Source organism: Furipterus horrens, unplaced genomic scaffold, assembly GCF_987537825.1.
Source record: "Furipterus horrens unplaced genomic scaffold, mFurHor1.1.pri manual_scaffold_2, whole genome shotgun sequence".
Classification (NCBI taxonomy): Eukaryota; Metazoa; Chordata; class Mammalia; order Chiroptera; family Furipteridae; genus Furipterus; species Furipterus horrens.
Genome location: NW_028327172.1, coordinates 9,770,845 through 9,786,159, shown reverse-complemented (window position 1 = coordinate 9,786,159; position 15,315 = coordinate 9,770,845). Strand labels below are relative to the sequence as shown.

General features: G+C 42.7%; 1 protein-coding gene across 1 annotated transcript in view; it reads left to right on the top strand.

Annotated features, from left to right (window-relative positions):
- The window catches only part of CTNND1 (catenin delta 1), a 43,741-nt gene extending 33,299 nt beyond the window's left edge, over nt 1-10,442 (top strand). The window contains 13 exon segments of the mRNA XM_090261005.1: nt 724-877; nt 1,322-1,339; nt 1,752-1,820; nt 2,664-2,791; nt 2,890-3,040; nt 4,570-4,762; nt 5,089-5,203; nt 5,737-5,824; nt 8,200-8,262; nt 9,149-9,252; nt 9,639-9,711; nt 9,714-9,725; nt 10,011-10,442. Of these exon segments, the coding sequence (XP_090117131.1) occupies nt 724-877; nt 1,322-1,339; nt 1,752-1,820; nt 2,664-2,791; nt 2,890-3,040; nt 4,570-4,762; nt 5,089-5,203; nt 5,737-5,824; nt 8,200-8,262; nt 9,149-9,252; nt 9,639-9,711; nt 9,714-9,725; nt 10,011-10,054 (1,212 nt within the window). The 3' untranslated portion in view covers nt 10,055-10,442.
- The last annotated feature ends 4,873 nt before the right edge of the window (nt 10,443-15,315 follow it).

Genomic DNA, 15,315 nt, shown 5'->3' with positions numbered 1-15,315 from the left:
ACAGCTGTGAGGTATCTGTAGTACAGACCTATTATTCCAGGCTTTAAAATAACACTAGATACTTATACCAGCCCCTACTCCCTTCAGTGGGTATTTGCCTTAGAAGAAGACTGTTTTCTTTAGAATTTCCTTCACCTCTGTATCTTAAAGCTCTTTAGCTGTTCTTCCAAGGTTGTACATTTTTCTGAGTAGGAAAAAGTAAAAAATATAAGGAAAAAGACCCCCATTTTTTTTGTTTTTTTGTTTTTAAAAATCTTCACGCAAGGACATACTTACTGATTTTTTTCAAGAGAGGAGAAGGGGGTGGGGGTTGGAGACGGGGTGTGAAACATTTATGTGAGAGAGAAGCATTGATCTCTTGTTGCCTCTCGTATATGCCCTGACTGAGGACTGAACCTGCAACCTAGGCATGTGCCCTGATCAGGAGTTAAACTGTGACCTTTTGGTTTACAGGACAATGTTTCAATCAGCTGAGCCATATTGGCTAGGCCAAGACCCTAAGTTTTGTGATACCTACCAAATGTGGCAAAAACCTTCCATTAGCCTGGGGCTACAACGATTTTTGAGAAGCTTGGGGCATTTAGAGGCACTGTGAGAGATGATGGATTGGACTAGGCTTTTTGGATCAATATTGAATATCTGAATTATGGAAACCTGTACTTGCTGGGAAATCACTATCGACTATCTCTTCTCTCATCGAGCCTTTTCTCTTATGTTCCCAAGCTTGTGGAGAACTGTGTTTGCCTTCTTCGGAACTTGTCGTATCAAGTTCATCGGGAGATCCCACAGGCAGAGCGTTACCAAGAGGCACCTCCCAATGTTGCCAACAATACTGGGCCACATGCTGCCAGTTGCTTTGGGGCCAAGAAGGGCAAAGGTGAGTCTTAGTTCCTGGTTTCTTGCTCTTTAATGTAGGACCTGGAAAGGAAGGAACACTTAGCTTTAGGTGCAAAATACTTGCTGAGCAGTGTAGGAGTCTGCCCAGTCAAGTATGTCCTTTGGCTTTGCTCCTGCTTCCTGTGTTGTGTGCTTCATCAGAGTGGTGGTGGTGGTGGTGGTGGTGGTGGTGGTGGTGGTGGTGATGGTGGTGATGGTGGCGGTGGTGGTGATGGTGGTGGTGGTTTTGGTGTCAATGACTGGGGCAGTGAAGGACGAGAACTCAACTAATCTGGGGCCTTCTCCCCCATTCCTTTGTGTTTCTTGTGTTTTTCTTTTCCTCTCTGCTTTCCTGCTTATTTGCTCATGATCCCGTTGATCTCTCTCTCCTGCATTTTCTTTCATTTCTCTCCTCTGCTTTCCATCTTGGGTGACACACTGGAAGATGAGTGGTTCTCCAGAGGTGAGTGGAAGCTTTTAAGGTGCTTATCTATTTCTAATTTGCATGTTTTGGTTTTACCTTCCTTATTTCCTTGCCTAACCCTTCCCTGTGGATGCATGTAGGAGACTTCAGTTGAGGAAGACCATTGAAGCAAGTTTAGCTCTTCTGAGCTAATAGCCCATGGCATGCTCCTTCTGGGCAGCAGTCCCAGTTATAGAACTCAGGATAATAGCAACAGCTGGTCCTTCTTATCTTACCTCTCTGCTGCCTGTTTTCTGTCCTTGTTTCTGCACAGCCCCCTGCTGGGCTAAGCTTGGGGCCCAGATATTTTTCCCCGCTTGATGCATCTCTGATTCAAAGAATAAGCACTGCACTAGGTGAACTCTTTCCTTTCTTAAACTTTTACCCCTCCTCCCCTTTTTAATTTCCAAAGGGAAAAAACCCACAGAAGACCCAGCAAACGACACAGTGGATTTCCCTAAGAGAACTAGTCCCGCTCGAGGTAAGTTATCTTTCTCTTCTCAGTTTCCGAGGGTCTCATAAACATAGTCTACAGATAAATATTTGGCAGTCTGACAGTAGTCTGTACAACATGTTCACTGTTCTCTCTTCTCTGGTTTATGGGTTTGAAGTGGTGGTGAAAGTATTGGTGAACTATACTATTATAGCAGTAACTTACCAGGCACTGCTTGTAATGGCCTCTGTTCACTTGAGGATAGGATAGGATTCTAAAGGTAGGGTACCCAAGGTTCTAGTCTAGACTAAGTAGTCACAGTAGTTCTTGGGATTTAAACTTTACCTGTTATAAGAATCTTCTTTATCATAGTTTGGATCTTGATATGCATCCATACAGTGAGTCCAAAATTCCCAGCCCTTGACGGACGTAAAAATTTTAGATGTTGTTAAATGTACGATAGGCCCTTTTACTTAGTCACAGTAAAGGAAGGCAGACTGGCTTACTTAAGTTTGAAATAATTTGTTTGAGATGAGGAATCTTTAACCTTGAGTGCTATCAATGAGCAAATGAATCCCCTGAGTACCCATGCCCTTACTGCCAAGCAAGGCCAAAGTAAACTGTGAGAGAGAAAAGGCAGGGAAGGAGAAGAAAGGCATTGCATACGATGAATTGACATCTGCTCTGCTCTTGCCATGGACTAATTATTCTCAAGGAGGTATGGAATCAAGCCTCTGAATTTAATGTTGGGTGGGTGGGAGAGAGCGGGTGCCTAACAAGTGTAGGAGCATAAACACATCAGTCCAGAGTAAAGGCTGGACTTCAGCCAGCCACGGCTTGGTTCGTAGGTACTGATTAGCATCCCCTGCTTTCTTGTCCTTTCCTGTGCAGGCTATGAGCTTTTATTTCAGCCAGAGGTGGTTCGGATATACATCTCGCTTCTCAAGGAGAGCAAGACTCCTGCCATCCTAGAAGCCTCAGCTGGGGCTATCCAGAACTTGTGTGCTGGGCGCTGGACAGTGAGTACTTTTTAGAAAATGGATTTGGAGGTGGGAGTACTTAGCTAATGAATTTGCTGCCATTTGTAATCTGTTCCGCCTCCATGTGCTACTTCTAGTATGGTCGATACATCCGCTCTGCTCTGCGTCAAGAGAAGGCTCTTTCTGCCATTGCTGACCTCCTGACCAATGAACATGAGAGGGTGGTGAAAGCTGCATCTGGGGCACTGAGAAATCTGGCTGTGGATGCTCGCAACAAAGAACTGATTGGTAAGCAGTAGGGTGTGAACCTTTACCTCAGCATCTAGTACAGTTCTTTAGTCCAGCAGGTGCTAAGTAATTTACTTATTGAAATGATTGAGAGGGAAGGTCCTAGCCCTCCATAGTCTGTGAATGCAAGAGTTGGAGAGGATTATACAGTGGACCTTGAACGTCATGGGGTGCTCACTCTCATACAAAGCCACATATATCTTTTGACTCTCCCCAAACTTAACTACTAAATAGCCTATTTTTGTTTATTTTTATATTTTTATTTTTTAAATAGCCTATTTTTGACTGGAAGTCTTACCAGTAACATAAACAATTGATTAATACATTTTGCATGTTACATGTATTATATATTATGTTCTCACAATAAAGAAAGCTAGAGGAAAGAAAATCATAAGGAAGAGAAAACACATTTACAGTATTTATTAAGAAAAAATCTGTAATGAATCCATACAGTTCAAACCTGTGTTGTTCAGAGGCAACTGTAGTTTAATGGTTCTTGGAAAGATGTGACGTGATGACTTTTCAAAAATAGAATTATAATAGCTATTATTATTATTTTTTTAAACGATTTTATTTATTTGCTTTTAGAGAGAGGGGAAAGGAAGTGAGAAAAAGAGGGAGAGAAACATTGGTTGGTCGCTTCTCAGGGGCCCCCGACTAGGGACCTGGCCTGCAACCCAGGCATGTGCCCTTACTGGGAATCGAACTGGCAGCCTCTCCCTTTGTGGCACGATGCCCAGCCAACTGAGCCACACTGGTCAGGGCTATAGCTATTATTTTTTAAGCACTTACTTTGTTAGTAGTCCTCGTTAAGCACTTCCGTATGTTCTCTAATTGTTGCCACTTTTAAAAGGTTCATTTAAAAAAAAAATAGAACAAGGAAACTCAGCATCAGGTAAATTAAGTAATTTGGTCAAGAGTGTAATATACCTCATAAGTGGTAGAGCCCAGTTTTTTGTTGTTTTTTTTAAAATTCATAATGACAAGTCTATTGAACTATTATAATGTTAAATATACTATTTTCATTAGACTATCTGAAAGGACTGTGTAGATTTTTCATATTTATTTTTTAGAGAGACAGGAAGGGAGGGAGAAATAGAGGGAGAGAAACATTGACGTGTGAGAGATCAAGATAGATTGCCTCTCATACGCTCCCAACTGGGGACCTGGCCCACAACCCAGGCATGTGCCCTGGCTGGAATCGAACCAGCGACCTTTAGGTTCACAGGCTGGCACTCAACTCACTGAGCCACACCAGCCAGGGTCTGTGTAGTGTTTTTGATATAAGTATTCACATTATTTCAATGTGACTGAAAAAGGAAAGATTAAACAAAGAAATAGTAAGGCCAATAAATTCATGGCTGTCTGAAGTCCTTTTCCCTTTTAATATATTAATAGGAGAGTGAAGTGGATTCATATGATTAGGATCTATAGTTTACATGAGCAATGCAATAAGAACAGCGTTAGGCTCCTCGCAGCCTGACTCAGCTTGTTCTCCCAGCACACGTTCCTTTGTCTTACTGCTACAGGTAAACACGCTATTCCTAACTTGGTAAAGAATCTGCCGGGCGGGCAACAGAGCTCTTCCCAGAATTTCTCTGAAGACACGGTGGTCTCTATTTTGAACACCATCAACGAGGTGATTGCTGAGAACTTGGAGGCTGCCAAAAAGCTTCGAGAGACACAGGGTATCGAGAAGCTGGTGTTGATCAACAAATCAGGGTGAGCTTGACACTTAAAATCATAACAGGAAGAATTTTACGTGTAGAGGGGAGTTGCTGGGGAGGTTATTTTCCATTTGTTACTTGTAAAATGTGAAGAGGCATTACTCTGTTTCCTGTCTTAACGTTGATTCATAAATTGGTAACAGACTTTTCCATCAAACATTTTTGTGTGTCACTGTTGGGGACAATACAGGACTTGGTGAATACATGCTCTTACCCATTTTGGCCCATGTCCTCATGTTGCATTATGTTTGAAAGAGCTGGTTTTCAGCTTCTCCCCTGGTCTTACATCCATATCCCGTGTGGTGTTACTTTCCTCGAAAGGAACCGCTCAGAGAAAGAAGTCCGAGCAGCAGCACTTGTGTTACAGACGATCTGGGGATACAAGGAGCTGCGGAAGCCGTTGGAAAAAGAAGGGTGGAAGAAGTCAGACTTTCAGGTAGGACAGCTCTTGGGACTGAGACATTTATCATCTTTTTCTTGGTCTCAGGTAATGCTTCTGTGTTTGGTTTCTTCTGTTTCACATTAACTCTACTTTTGACCCAAGTCTCTGGTAGTCGAGAAATCATTTGGTTTTTGTTCCTCCCCCAAAGCGAATGGCGTTGACAAGTTCATTTGCTGCCCGAACAGGTCTGGTCTCCCTCTCTGTCACAGCGTACTGTACGTACTGGTGGCACTGAAGGACGGAGGCCTTTTTGACTTTCTCCAAATCCGCAACAGGCCTTTTCATGGACTTTGCCATTTTCTGAGACTAGGTCTCTTGATAGTATGTGTTCATAATCTGTTCAGGAGCACGAATAGAAGCCATAATACCCTAGTTTGTTTCACTACGTAGGTATTTACTTAACTCTCATGGGTTACTTTTTATAAGTTTTATTTGGGAATAGGGACCCAAAGATCTTTGCCCATTAGGGAATAAGATGTGGGTAAATCCAGTGCTCCGACATTGTTGCATTTTGTGTTTGACTCCAGGTGAATCTAAACAGTGCTTCCCGAAGCCAGAGCAGCCATTCGTATGATGACAGCACTCTTCCTCTCATCGACCGGAACCAGAAATCCGGTACAGTGGTCAGGGGGCACCCCCCCGGCTTTTGCTCTACCTCTGCTATTTAGTAGGCTTACTATCTAGGGAAAAGGGTATATATTTATTTTCAAGTAAACTACTCTTTGGTAGAGGGTAATAATACTGCACTTCAGGATTGTAATGCAGGAAGAAGCTGGTAGGCCTGAGCATTAGAAAATAATGCAAAACAGGCAGTTAGCCCAGGTGTGACTCCCTGTCTTTGCCAGTGGACTTAAAATGACTGGAAAGTGAGTCCTAGTCTCTCTGATTTCTCTATTTGAGATTAATTGACATATAACATTGTATAAATAAATGTAAGGTTTGCAACCTAGGAATGTGCCCTGACTGGGGATTGAACCTGCAACCTTTTGGTACACAGGACGATGCTCTAAGCTAAGCTACCTGGCCAGGGCATAACCCTTATATTCTTAATGACTCTTGGCTTTTGCCTCTATCAGAGTTCTTCAAATGTGGTCTGAGGATGCCTGAGTTTGTTGACATTTGTGCGGGTGGTATTAAAAATTGCAGTGATGTTAGTGCTGGGGGCTGAGCATAAACCAGGGCAGTGGCACCAAACCAATTTAGTCATTGTAGTCTTCACTGCTGTATACTCACAGTTTAAAAAAAAAAGCCAGTTTCATGCCAGGATTAACTGATGGAGCTGTGAAAATTATTAATTTTTTAAAAAGATTTTATTATTTTTAGAGACAGGGGAAGGGTGGGAGAAAGAGAGGGAGAGAAACATCAATGTTGTGGTTGCCTCTTGAGCGCCCCAACTGGGGACCTGGCCCACAACCCAGGCATGTGCCCTGACTGGAAATCAAACCGGCGACCCTTTGGTTTGCAGGCCAGTGCTCAATCCACTGAGCCACGGCAGCCAGGGCAAAAATTATTAATTTTATTGTTTCTAGCTTTGGGTACACATTTTTTTAATATCCTGTGCTGATGAAATAAGGAATACTCACAAAGCACTCCGTTGCATGCTAAGCATGATGATGATTGTCTTGAGGAAAAGCACTCGTGTTACTAATTGGATCAGGCACTCTGGAACACCATTTTTACTTTTAAAAAAATGACTGACACAGTCTGTGGCTGTTCAGACTTAGGTATTCGGCAGACATTGTCTCAAAAATGAATGCAGTGGGTTTGTCACTTTGAGGAAAAATAACTGACAGTACTTGTCTGAATTTTCAAGTGACAGTTATAATTTCGAAAAACCTGTATCTGCCACTGTGAGCCTGGTAACATTCTAATGCCTGAAAGACTAATGGAATCAATGGTGGTGATATTAATGAATGTGATTTTTTTTTTTTTTTTTTTTTTTTGGATATAAACATTTAGAAGATCTGTATAACTCAACGAACCAGTATTTTCCAGGTGACCAATAAATGATGTTTCAAAGTCATGCTTGGGTAATTAATCCATTCAAAGTGCAAGATCAGAACAATGGATTTTAATTTAACAGAGTATGAAGAGATCATTAGTTTGTAATTAGACTCCACGTTGCTGCTAACCTTAAAGAAACTCTACTTGTTGATTATTAGTATACTATCAAAGAATATCTAGCCCTGGCTGGTGTGGCTCAGTGGGTTGAGCGCCAGCCTGCGAACTGAAGGGTCGCCAGTCCAATTCCCGTCAGAGCACGTGCCTGGGTTGCGGGCCAGGCCCCATTTGGGGGCGTGCGTGAAACAACCAATTGATATTTTTCTCTCACATCAATGTTTCTCTTCCTCTATTTCTCCCTCCCTTCCTCTCTCTCTAAAAATAATTAAATCATAGAAAAAAAAAAGAATATGTAAAATTATCTGAAAAGACTTTCTCCCTTTTCCAACTTCTTTTCTGTGTGAGGCTGGATTTTCTTCATATACTTCAACCAAAATAACATCAGAACAGATTGAATGCAGAAGCAGATATGAGAATTCTGCTTCTATTAAGCCAAACTTTAAAAAGATGTGCAAAAATGTAAAACAATTATTTTATTTAAAAAAAATCGTTACTTATGTTAACATGGAATAAGTTTATTGTTATTTTTAAGTGAAATAAATATTTTAAATTTCTCACTAAATAGTAATACATTATAATCCACACCAATGAAAGTTCTTTGGATCCTCATAACTTTTAAGACTGAAGGGGTCCTGAGACCAAATAATTTGAAAATTGCTGGCTTACAGTGAATGATTTATTGTGTTTAGGAGTCTGTTGGGAAGAGCTCTTTAAGTCCTATTATAGCTTTGTCTTAGCGCCTGGCACATGGTGGGTGCTCAGTAAAAATTTGATGGGAGGGAGGGAGAACAGACTAGAGAGCAATTTTTATGAGTATAGATTTTGAAGAGTTTGGTATGTGACCTGGATACCATTCTCTCTTCATATAGATAAGAAACTCGATCGGGAAGAAATTCAGATGAGCAGTATGGGCTCAAACTCAAGATCATTAGGTAGGTGATTAATTCCTGCCTCAGGTGTGGAGTAATATTTCATTGGGATGACGAGACCTATTGGTCTCTGCAGTGTTTTCTAGCACCCTCACCATTTACTGTCCTGGGAGAGCAGGGTCTAGACGTTTCCATTTGGAAAGATGTGAGAAAATTGAGTAAAACTTGATCCGCCTACTTCCACGTTCCCACTTGTGCAAAAGTTTTTTAAAACCTTCATGTGCCTGCCCCGCTACTGCAGAACCCAGTTTGTGTCCCTAAGCTGGGACTCACAGCCTTTCATAGTCTGGCGCGAGGCTCCTCTCCGTGTACTCCGTTCAGCCCACCAGGTCTAATTTGCTATTCTGTTTCTTCACTTCTTTGATTTTGCTCATGTGATGTAATGCCTCTTACTGGAATGTCATTCCCATTTGCTTTTCTAAATTCTTCTCATCCCTGAAGCCTTAACTGAAGTCCTGTCTTTTTTGTTAGGTCCTTGCTAACTCTTAGAGCACACCTCACTCTCTTGTTTTAATGCTGATATCGTTTAAAGACCTCTTCCATTTAGCTTTATTAATATACAGGGTGGGGCAAAAGTACATTCACAGTTAAGAGTACACAAAACACAGAGTTTATTCTCGTATTATTATTTATTGTATTATTTTCCATATGAACAACTGTAAACCTACTTTTGCCCCACCCTAATGCCGTATTCTGCATATTTCATAGATATTGTCTTCCCAATTAGATTCAAGCTCTCTGAGTCAGGGGCCACTAGAACGTAATGTCTTTTCTGGAGCATTTGGCAAAGTTCTTTTGAAACAGAGGTACCTGATTCACACCTCATCTAACTAATATATGTTATACACTAGAGGGGAGTATCATATTACTGTGTGTGTGTTTTTTTTAGATAACAGCTATTCCACAATGAATGAGAGAGGGGACCACAATAGAACACTGGATCGATCAGGGGATCTAGCTGAAATGGAGCCAATGAAGGGAACACCCCTGATGGTAAATTCTTTATACACTGTTTTCCTTCTATGCCTGATTCTCTTTTGAAGCCTGCATATTTTGTGAAATGTAAAAAATGTACTTAGTGAAAGGTGGCATCCTCTTCTGGTAGGGGCTTCCGGGAAAAGGAGGAGTTTTGACTCCTTTTGGGATTCTTGGGCCATTATGCTGCAATGGCTGAGATGGGGGAAGGAATACTATAAACGTGTTACTGACATGACTAACACTAACTGTTCTAACACATTACTCTCCTCATGTCCCTTCCTGTGTTCTCTCAGAAAATTTCCCCTTCTCTTACTGCTGTTTTGTTTCGGTTGAGATCTGGCACACACTCACAAGGTTCCTGTTTCCTTACTCTCATACTAACAAATTGCATGTGTTCACAGCAGGACGAGGGACAGGAATCTCTGCAGGAAGAGTTGGATGTGTTGGTTTTGGATGAGGAGGGGGACCAAGTGTCTTACCCCCTCATGGTATGTCCTCCAGCCACCCCCAAGATCATCGCCGAGGAAGGAGGTCCCTGTGTGACAAAAGTTTGTCAATCATGCTGATCTGATCAGGCCAGAGACTCTAGTCTCAGCCAAATGGTGCTTGGGGTGCTGTTCTGTGATTATTACCTCTCGAGGGGCTGGGACATCCTCTGGTGATCTGGTTCTTCATTATGCGCTACTTTGCTCTTTCCAGATTTATTCAACTGCCTTTTGGTTCTCCTTATTCCCAGCCCGAGTAACATCTCTCCCTCTTTTTTTTCCTTACAGCAGAAGATTTAGCACCACTGTCTTCGCTACATCTGGACCTATAATATATGTACTTTTATTTTTTGGTGGTGAAATGGACTGACGATTTTCCCCTTTCTTCGCTGGACTGTTGTGCCAACTGCCAGGCTGCCTCCTCCCCTTACGGCCTAAGTGGCTGCCTTCTTTCCGTTGGCTCCTCACTTCTTCCAATGACGTTTAATTGCCCCTCCTCCCCACTCCAGTTCCTCTCCAGCTTCTCCCAAGAACTCTGACTCTGTTATATGCATATCTTGAGAAACTGTTGCAGATTAGCTTTTTCCGCCAGTTCTCCCTGGAACTCTTGACCTGTGTGGAGGGAGGGAGAGAGAGTGGGAGTCTTCACTGGAAGCCGTGGAAAGAATTGGAAGTCACATGCTCTATATGCATCGTACCCCAATCTGATAAACCGATGATTCTTAATCAAGACCTTTTTTCCTGGTGGGGAAGGGACTTTTTGTTTTTGTTTTGTTTTTGGATAATGGGAAGTGTGAGCTCTTCCCTTATTCCTAATGACTATTTTTGGAGCAAAGAAGGCTGGCAACATTGGCACACACCATCTGGCAAGGGCCCTTGAGTAAGTGAAGGTCTCCTAGAACTGAGATTAAGAAACTTGGTTCTCCTCATCTCCAGAGCAGAGACTATCAAGGACTTACAGACTCCATCTCTTCTGCAAGCCTCGTGCCAACCCTAGGGTGCTGCGGCTGCCCCTTAACCAAGGCCATCCTTAACCCTCCTCTCCGTCCTGTGGTAATGTCTGCCAACTTGGCTTGGCCATTTGCAAGAGGCTGTAAAAAGGAGAATGTTTCAAGGAAGACTTTGTGGGGAAGAAGGAGCAGAAAGATGTCTTCTGGGGAGGAGAGGGAACCTCCAAGAGGAGCTAGTAGGAATGTACAGAATCAGTCTGAAACTGGCAGGAAGCTTCAAAGCTGGCTTCCCCCCTCCCCTCTTTCTCCTTTTCCCACCCTCAGAGCCCTGTCCTTCCTGCGTAATCCCTGGGGTGGTTGGCTGACTAAAGGACTTGATGTACATACTCCTGCCCCCTTTACCCTAAAAGGTGGGGGTCGCCCCTGGCTTTGCCTCTTCTTTGTGCCTTTGGCCTGGGGTGCATCTCCTCCTTCCCTTCCATGTGCCTTCCTTTGCCTCTGCATTCTCATTTTTCATGATTTTGCAAATAATATTTTGTTGATTCTTACCCAGCATTGGCCCTAAATAGCAGAAAGAAGAGAGGTGACCTAGAGACCCTCAGATTTTCCATTGGGAATTGGCGTAGCCTCTAATTTCAGCCATAGCAAGTGTTTGCTCAACAGTATATAGTTGGGATTTTGCAAAAATCTTGTTCTGATGACTCAGATGAGGTTGGTGGGAGGAGTGAGTGCTATGACTCTTACTCCTTAGATGCCTAGAGTGTACCATCATCTCTGAAGGGGCTGTAGGGAGGTCATGCCTGCCCCCTGTCCCCATATGCCTCCTCCTTTCAGTTTAGTGTATATTAGCTGGTGGGGCCAGAGGAATCAGCTGCTGTTATGTTGATTTTTTTTTTTTTTAATCCCTTTCCTTCCTTGCCTTTGACTCCTCCCCTTAAATCTAAAAGCTCCGTTCAGTGCAAACTGGAAATCTTCATCCTTCTCTCTCCCTTCCCTTGTATAATAATACAGAGGCTGTGGGGTAGGAGAAAAGTGCACAACCCACGGGCCCTTCCCCTCTGCATTAAAATCTCTTATTTACTCTTTGCCGTTTTCACTCCTTTTCTGGCAAAAAGGAGCCTTTTCCTCTCTGACCCTAAGAGCATACTGCACAGGGGCAAGCGCCCCATCCGGACCTCGCCCCACTCTTCTCTTACCCTCTCTGCTCTTTTGCTGGTGCTCTTTTTCTTGGTGGGGTGTGGGTAATAGAACAGCCATGGGCTTTTGGGGACCTTTAACTTTTTTTTTTTTTTTCCGTTTATAGAAACACTAAACATTCAATTCCAGAGAACCAAAAATTGTACCTTCCCACTGAACACTACTAAGGGGCATGTCTTCTGCTCCATACCTTTTCTGTTTTTCTTTCTCTCTTGTTAATGCTTTTTAAAAACAAATGAGTTTTTTATATAAATAAAGTTTTTAAAGTGTGTATGTAGGGGGTCTGTGTCATTTCTTCACTTCAAGCTATATCTCTTCCCTCTTTTTCATCATGGTTATTGCTTAGGTATTGGTGTTCTTTTTCTCTCCAGAGCACTAAGAAGGGGGCTGTACCAGGATGGATTTATTTTGAACTTAATCCCAACTTTATCAAGCACCATTCTTTTAAATTATATATGAACCATTTTTCCTCTGAAGATTCTTAAAAATTAAATGTGACTAAGTAGAGCACGGTTTGCTTATTGCTAACTTAGAGATAGGAAAGTGGAGCATAAAGAATCAATGACCTCCTTAGTCATTGGGATTCTTTTGCAACGTTGACAAAACTAATGTTGACTGAAGTCCATTGCAATACAAGGCCCTCTTGAATGTAGCGTTTTTGGGTAGATGATTAGAAGCTACCAATTCCACTGCCCCTCGAATAAATATGAAAATGGAGAATTAAAAGGCTCATGTATAGAAGTGCTAAAAATTGGGCCATACCGTTGCTTCTCAGGCTATCTGCAACCCTTTAAAAGACAAGCGACAGGTCTGTGGCTTTCTTTGTGTCCTACCAAATATGTGAGTAGCGAGTATTTGTTGGATTACCAGGGATTGTCTTTACTGCAGAGATCAAGGATTAAGATCTATGGAAAGAGACTTTTGGGGGGGGGGGCATATTTCCTGTTCTATAATAAAAAGATGAGAATTTATGTAAAATGTTTCTGTATGCCCAATCTTTAGATTAAAAATATACAACTGCTTCTGATAATGGTCATGTCTCAGATTTGTTGAATACGCTGATGTGTATCTTGTGGGTTGCAGATAGGAAGGAATTTAACTGAATGAAATGATTAAAAAGCTACATATATTTAGTAAGTACCTTGCAGTGTGCTTGGCGCCTTACTGGTGATGGAAATGTAGTGTGCACAGGCCCTTGTCCTCCTGGAACTTGGGGACTACTTGACCGAGAGCAGAGGTCTGCGCAGTGAGGTGACCAGGTCACAAGCTATAGAGAGGAGTGAAAGGGAAGGGCAAGATTCTAGGTAGGTATGATGGTGGCTTAGACTAGGTCATAGTGTAGAGAGAAAAGTTTGTCGATTTCAGGTCTATTTAGCAATGATGCTCACAGCTAATGTTTAGTGTTATGTGTAAGACATTGAGTACTTTGAATACATTGACATTTAATCTTCACGTCAGCCCTATACAGAGAATGACATGAACATACGAGGATAGCACATATTTTGGGGCCAAGCTTTGTGTCGAAGGCTTCATATGTATCAGTCCTGTTTAATATTTACTACAACTCTGTGATTGTCCAATGAAATTTTAGAGCACTTGAGTAACTTGCATGAGGTTACACTCAGTGACAAAGGTCAGATTTTGAACAGATTTGTTTGATCCCAAATCCTGTGTTTTTAACTTCTGTGAATGCTTCTGATCCTTAAAAGATAGAACTGGCAGAACATAGGATAAGGGCACGAGGAAAGGTTTAAGCATGATTTCCTGGTGTCTGATTGATATCAATCACTGGTTGAGGTAGAAAGAGTTGGAGGTAACTGGGAGACAGGGTAGTGGAAGTATCCGGCGAACAGGAGGACCTGGAGCTGGAGCTAGAGAGAGGCCTGAGTTCTAGATAGAAATTGGGCAGTCAACTGACAGGTCCTACTTCAAGCTCAGCAGGCATCAGCTGGCGCAGGGAGTGTTAGTGGGAGAAGAGCGGAGGGTTCAGATTTGAACCCTGGGATTACATCGACATTCAGGAGGAGAAAGGAGATACTGAAAGAGGACTAAGAAGGACTGGAAATTTGTTTTCTGGAATGATGATGGCACAAAACTAGAGAACTAGCTGATTTAAGAGATTTTTTTTTTTTTAAATAAAAAAGAAGACTGCCTGGCCTCCCAGTGCAAGGAGGTATAACTAGCAGCAAACAGTAGGGTTTGCTTAGGTCTGTGTTACCTTAAGATGATATGTTAATTTTTTCTTCTGATCTTCCTGTAGTATTTGGATCTTGGTCTCGGGTCTGGGGGCATGGATTCAGTCTTTTAACTCTTCTTCCCTGTGGTGCAAAGCTAAGGACCACTTTACCAGTTGGACAAAGTGGGCAATAGCTCAGTTTCTCCCTACAGTGCCTGACTGTCCTGTCTCATCTCCCTACCCCTTGCCTGCCTCTTGATCCCTCTCTTTCTTTGCTTTCCTCTTCATTTCTTCCACTCTCTGCCGTTCCAGAGTTGCCACTCCAAACCTGTATTGCTCGACAGTCTTATCAAGAATCACAAGTCTCTGGTTGTATGTATCCCTGCTCAGAAGTTTGTTCCTCATAAGAATGATGAACATAACTGACAGAGGAGAGCCATCTTCCACCCTGTGACTGATAGAAGGAAGCCACTTCCAGTGAGGTGGTGCCTGCCCGGGAGTCCTCCCTACGGAGCAGAAATGCCCAGCTTGCTCAGGATAGCGATCCTGGAGGATTGGCAGGACTGACCTGAGAACACTTCCCATTTATGTCCCTTACTCTGGCTCACCCTGACTCCAACAGATCTTGCCCCGTGAACCCATGCTCGGACGAGATGGGACCAGTACAGTCTGGGGACTTGTCCTACGGAGTTCTCCACCTATGAGACAGGACAGAGCACAGCAGGTGCTCAGTGTGTGAGCACAGGGCATCCGCCAGTGATGATGAAAGGTACCCAGTGCTGGCAGAGCCCATCACCACTTCTGGCCAGGCAGTGTGCACACCTTAACCCCACCCCCACATACAATTTAAAATAATAAAGCAGATCATGGAATTAAAGTTCCTCCTTTTATGTCACCACTCAGGGATAACAACTAATGATTATAGCACTGTCCTAACAGATTCCTTTCTATATGGCCTTATTCAACACAGACTTATTTCTAATGGGATTTGTCTATGCTCTGCAACTTATTATTTTTTTCCCATTAAAATATGTCATGCACTTCTTTCTAGTGCCTGTAATGGTCTACCTTAGTTTCCTCATGATTGTTTGGTGGTCTATGATAAGTCTGCCATAATTTTATTTAGACCCTGGCATGTTCCTGCTTCTGAGCTATCTTTTTGTGACTCCCACTTCCTGAGGAGACTATTCTAGTGTGGAATTGCTAGCCAGTGACCTCATGGTGAGGTTGAACAGACATCCCCTCTGCCTGCCCCTCGGGATGGGTCAGC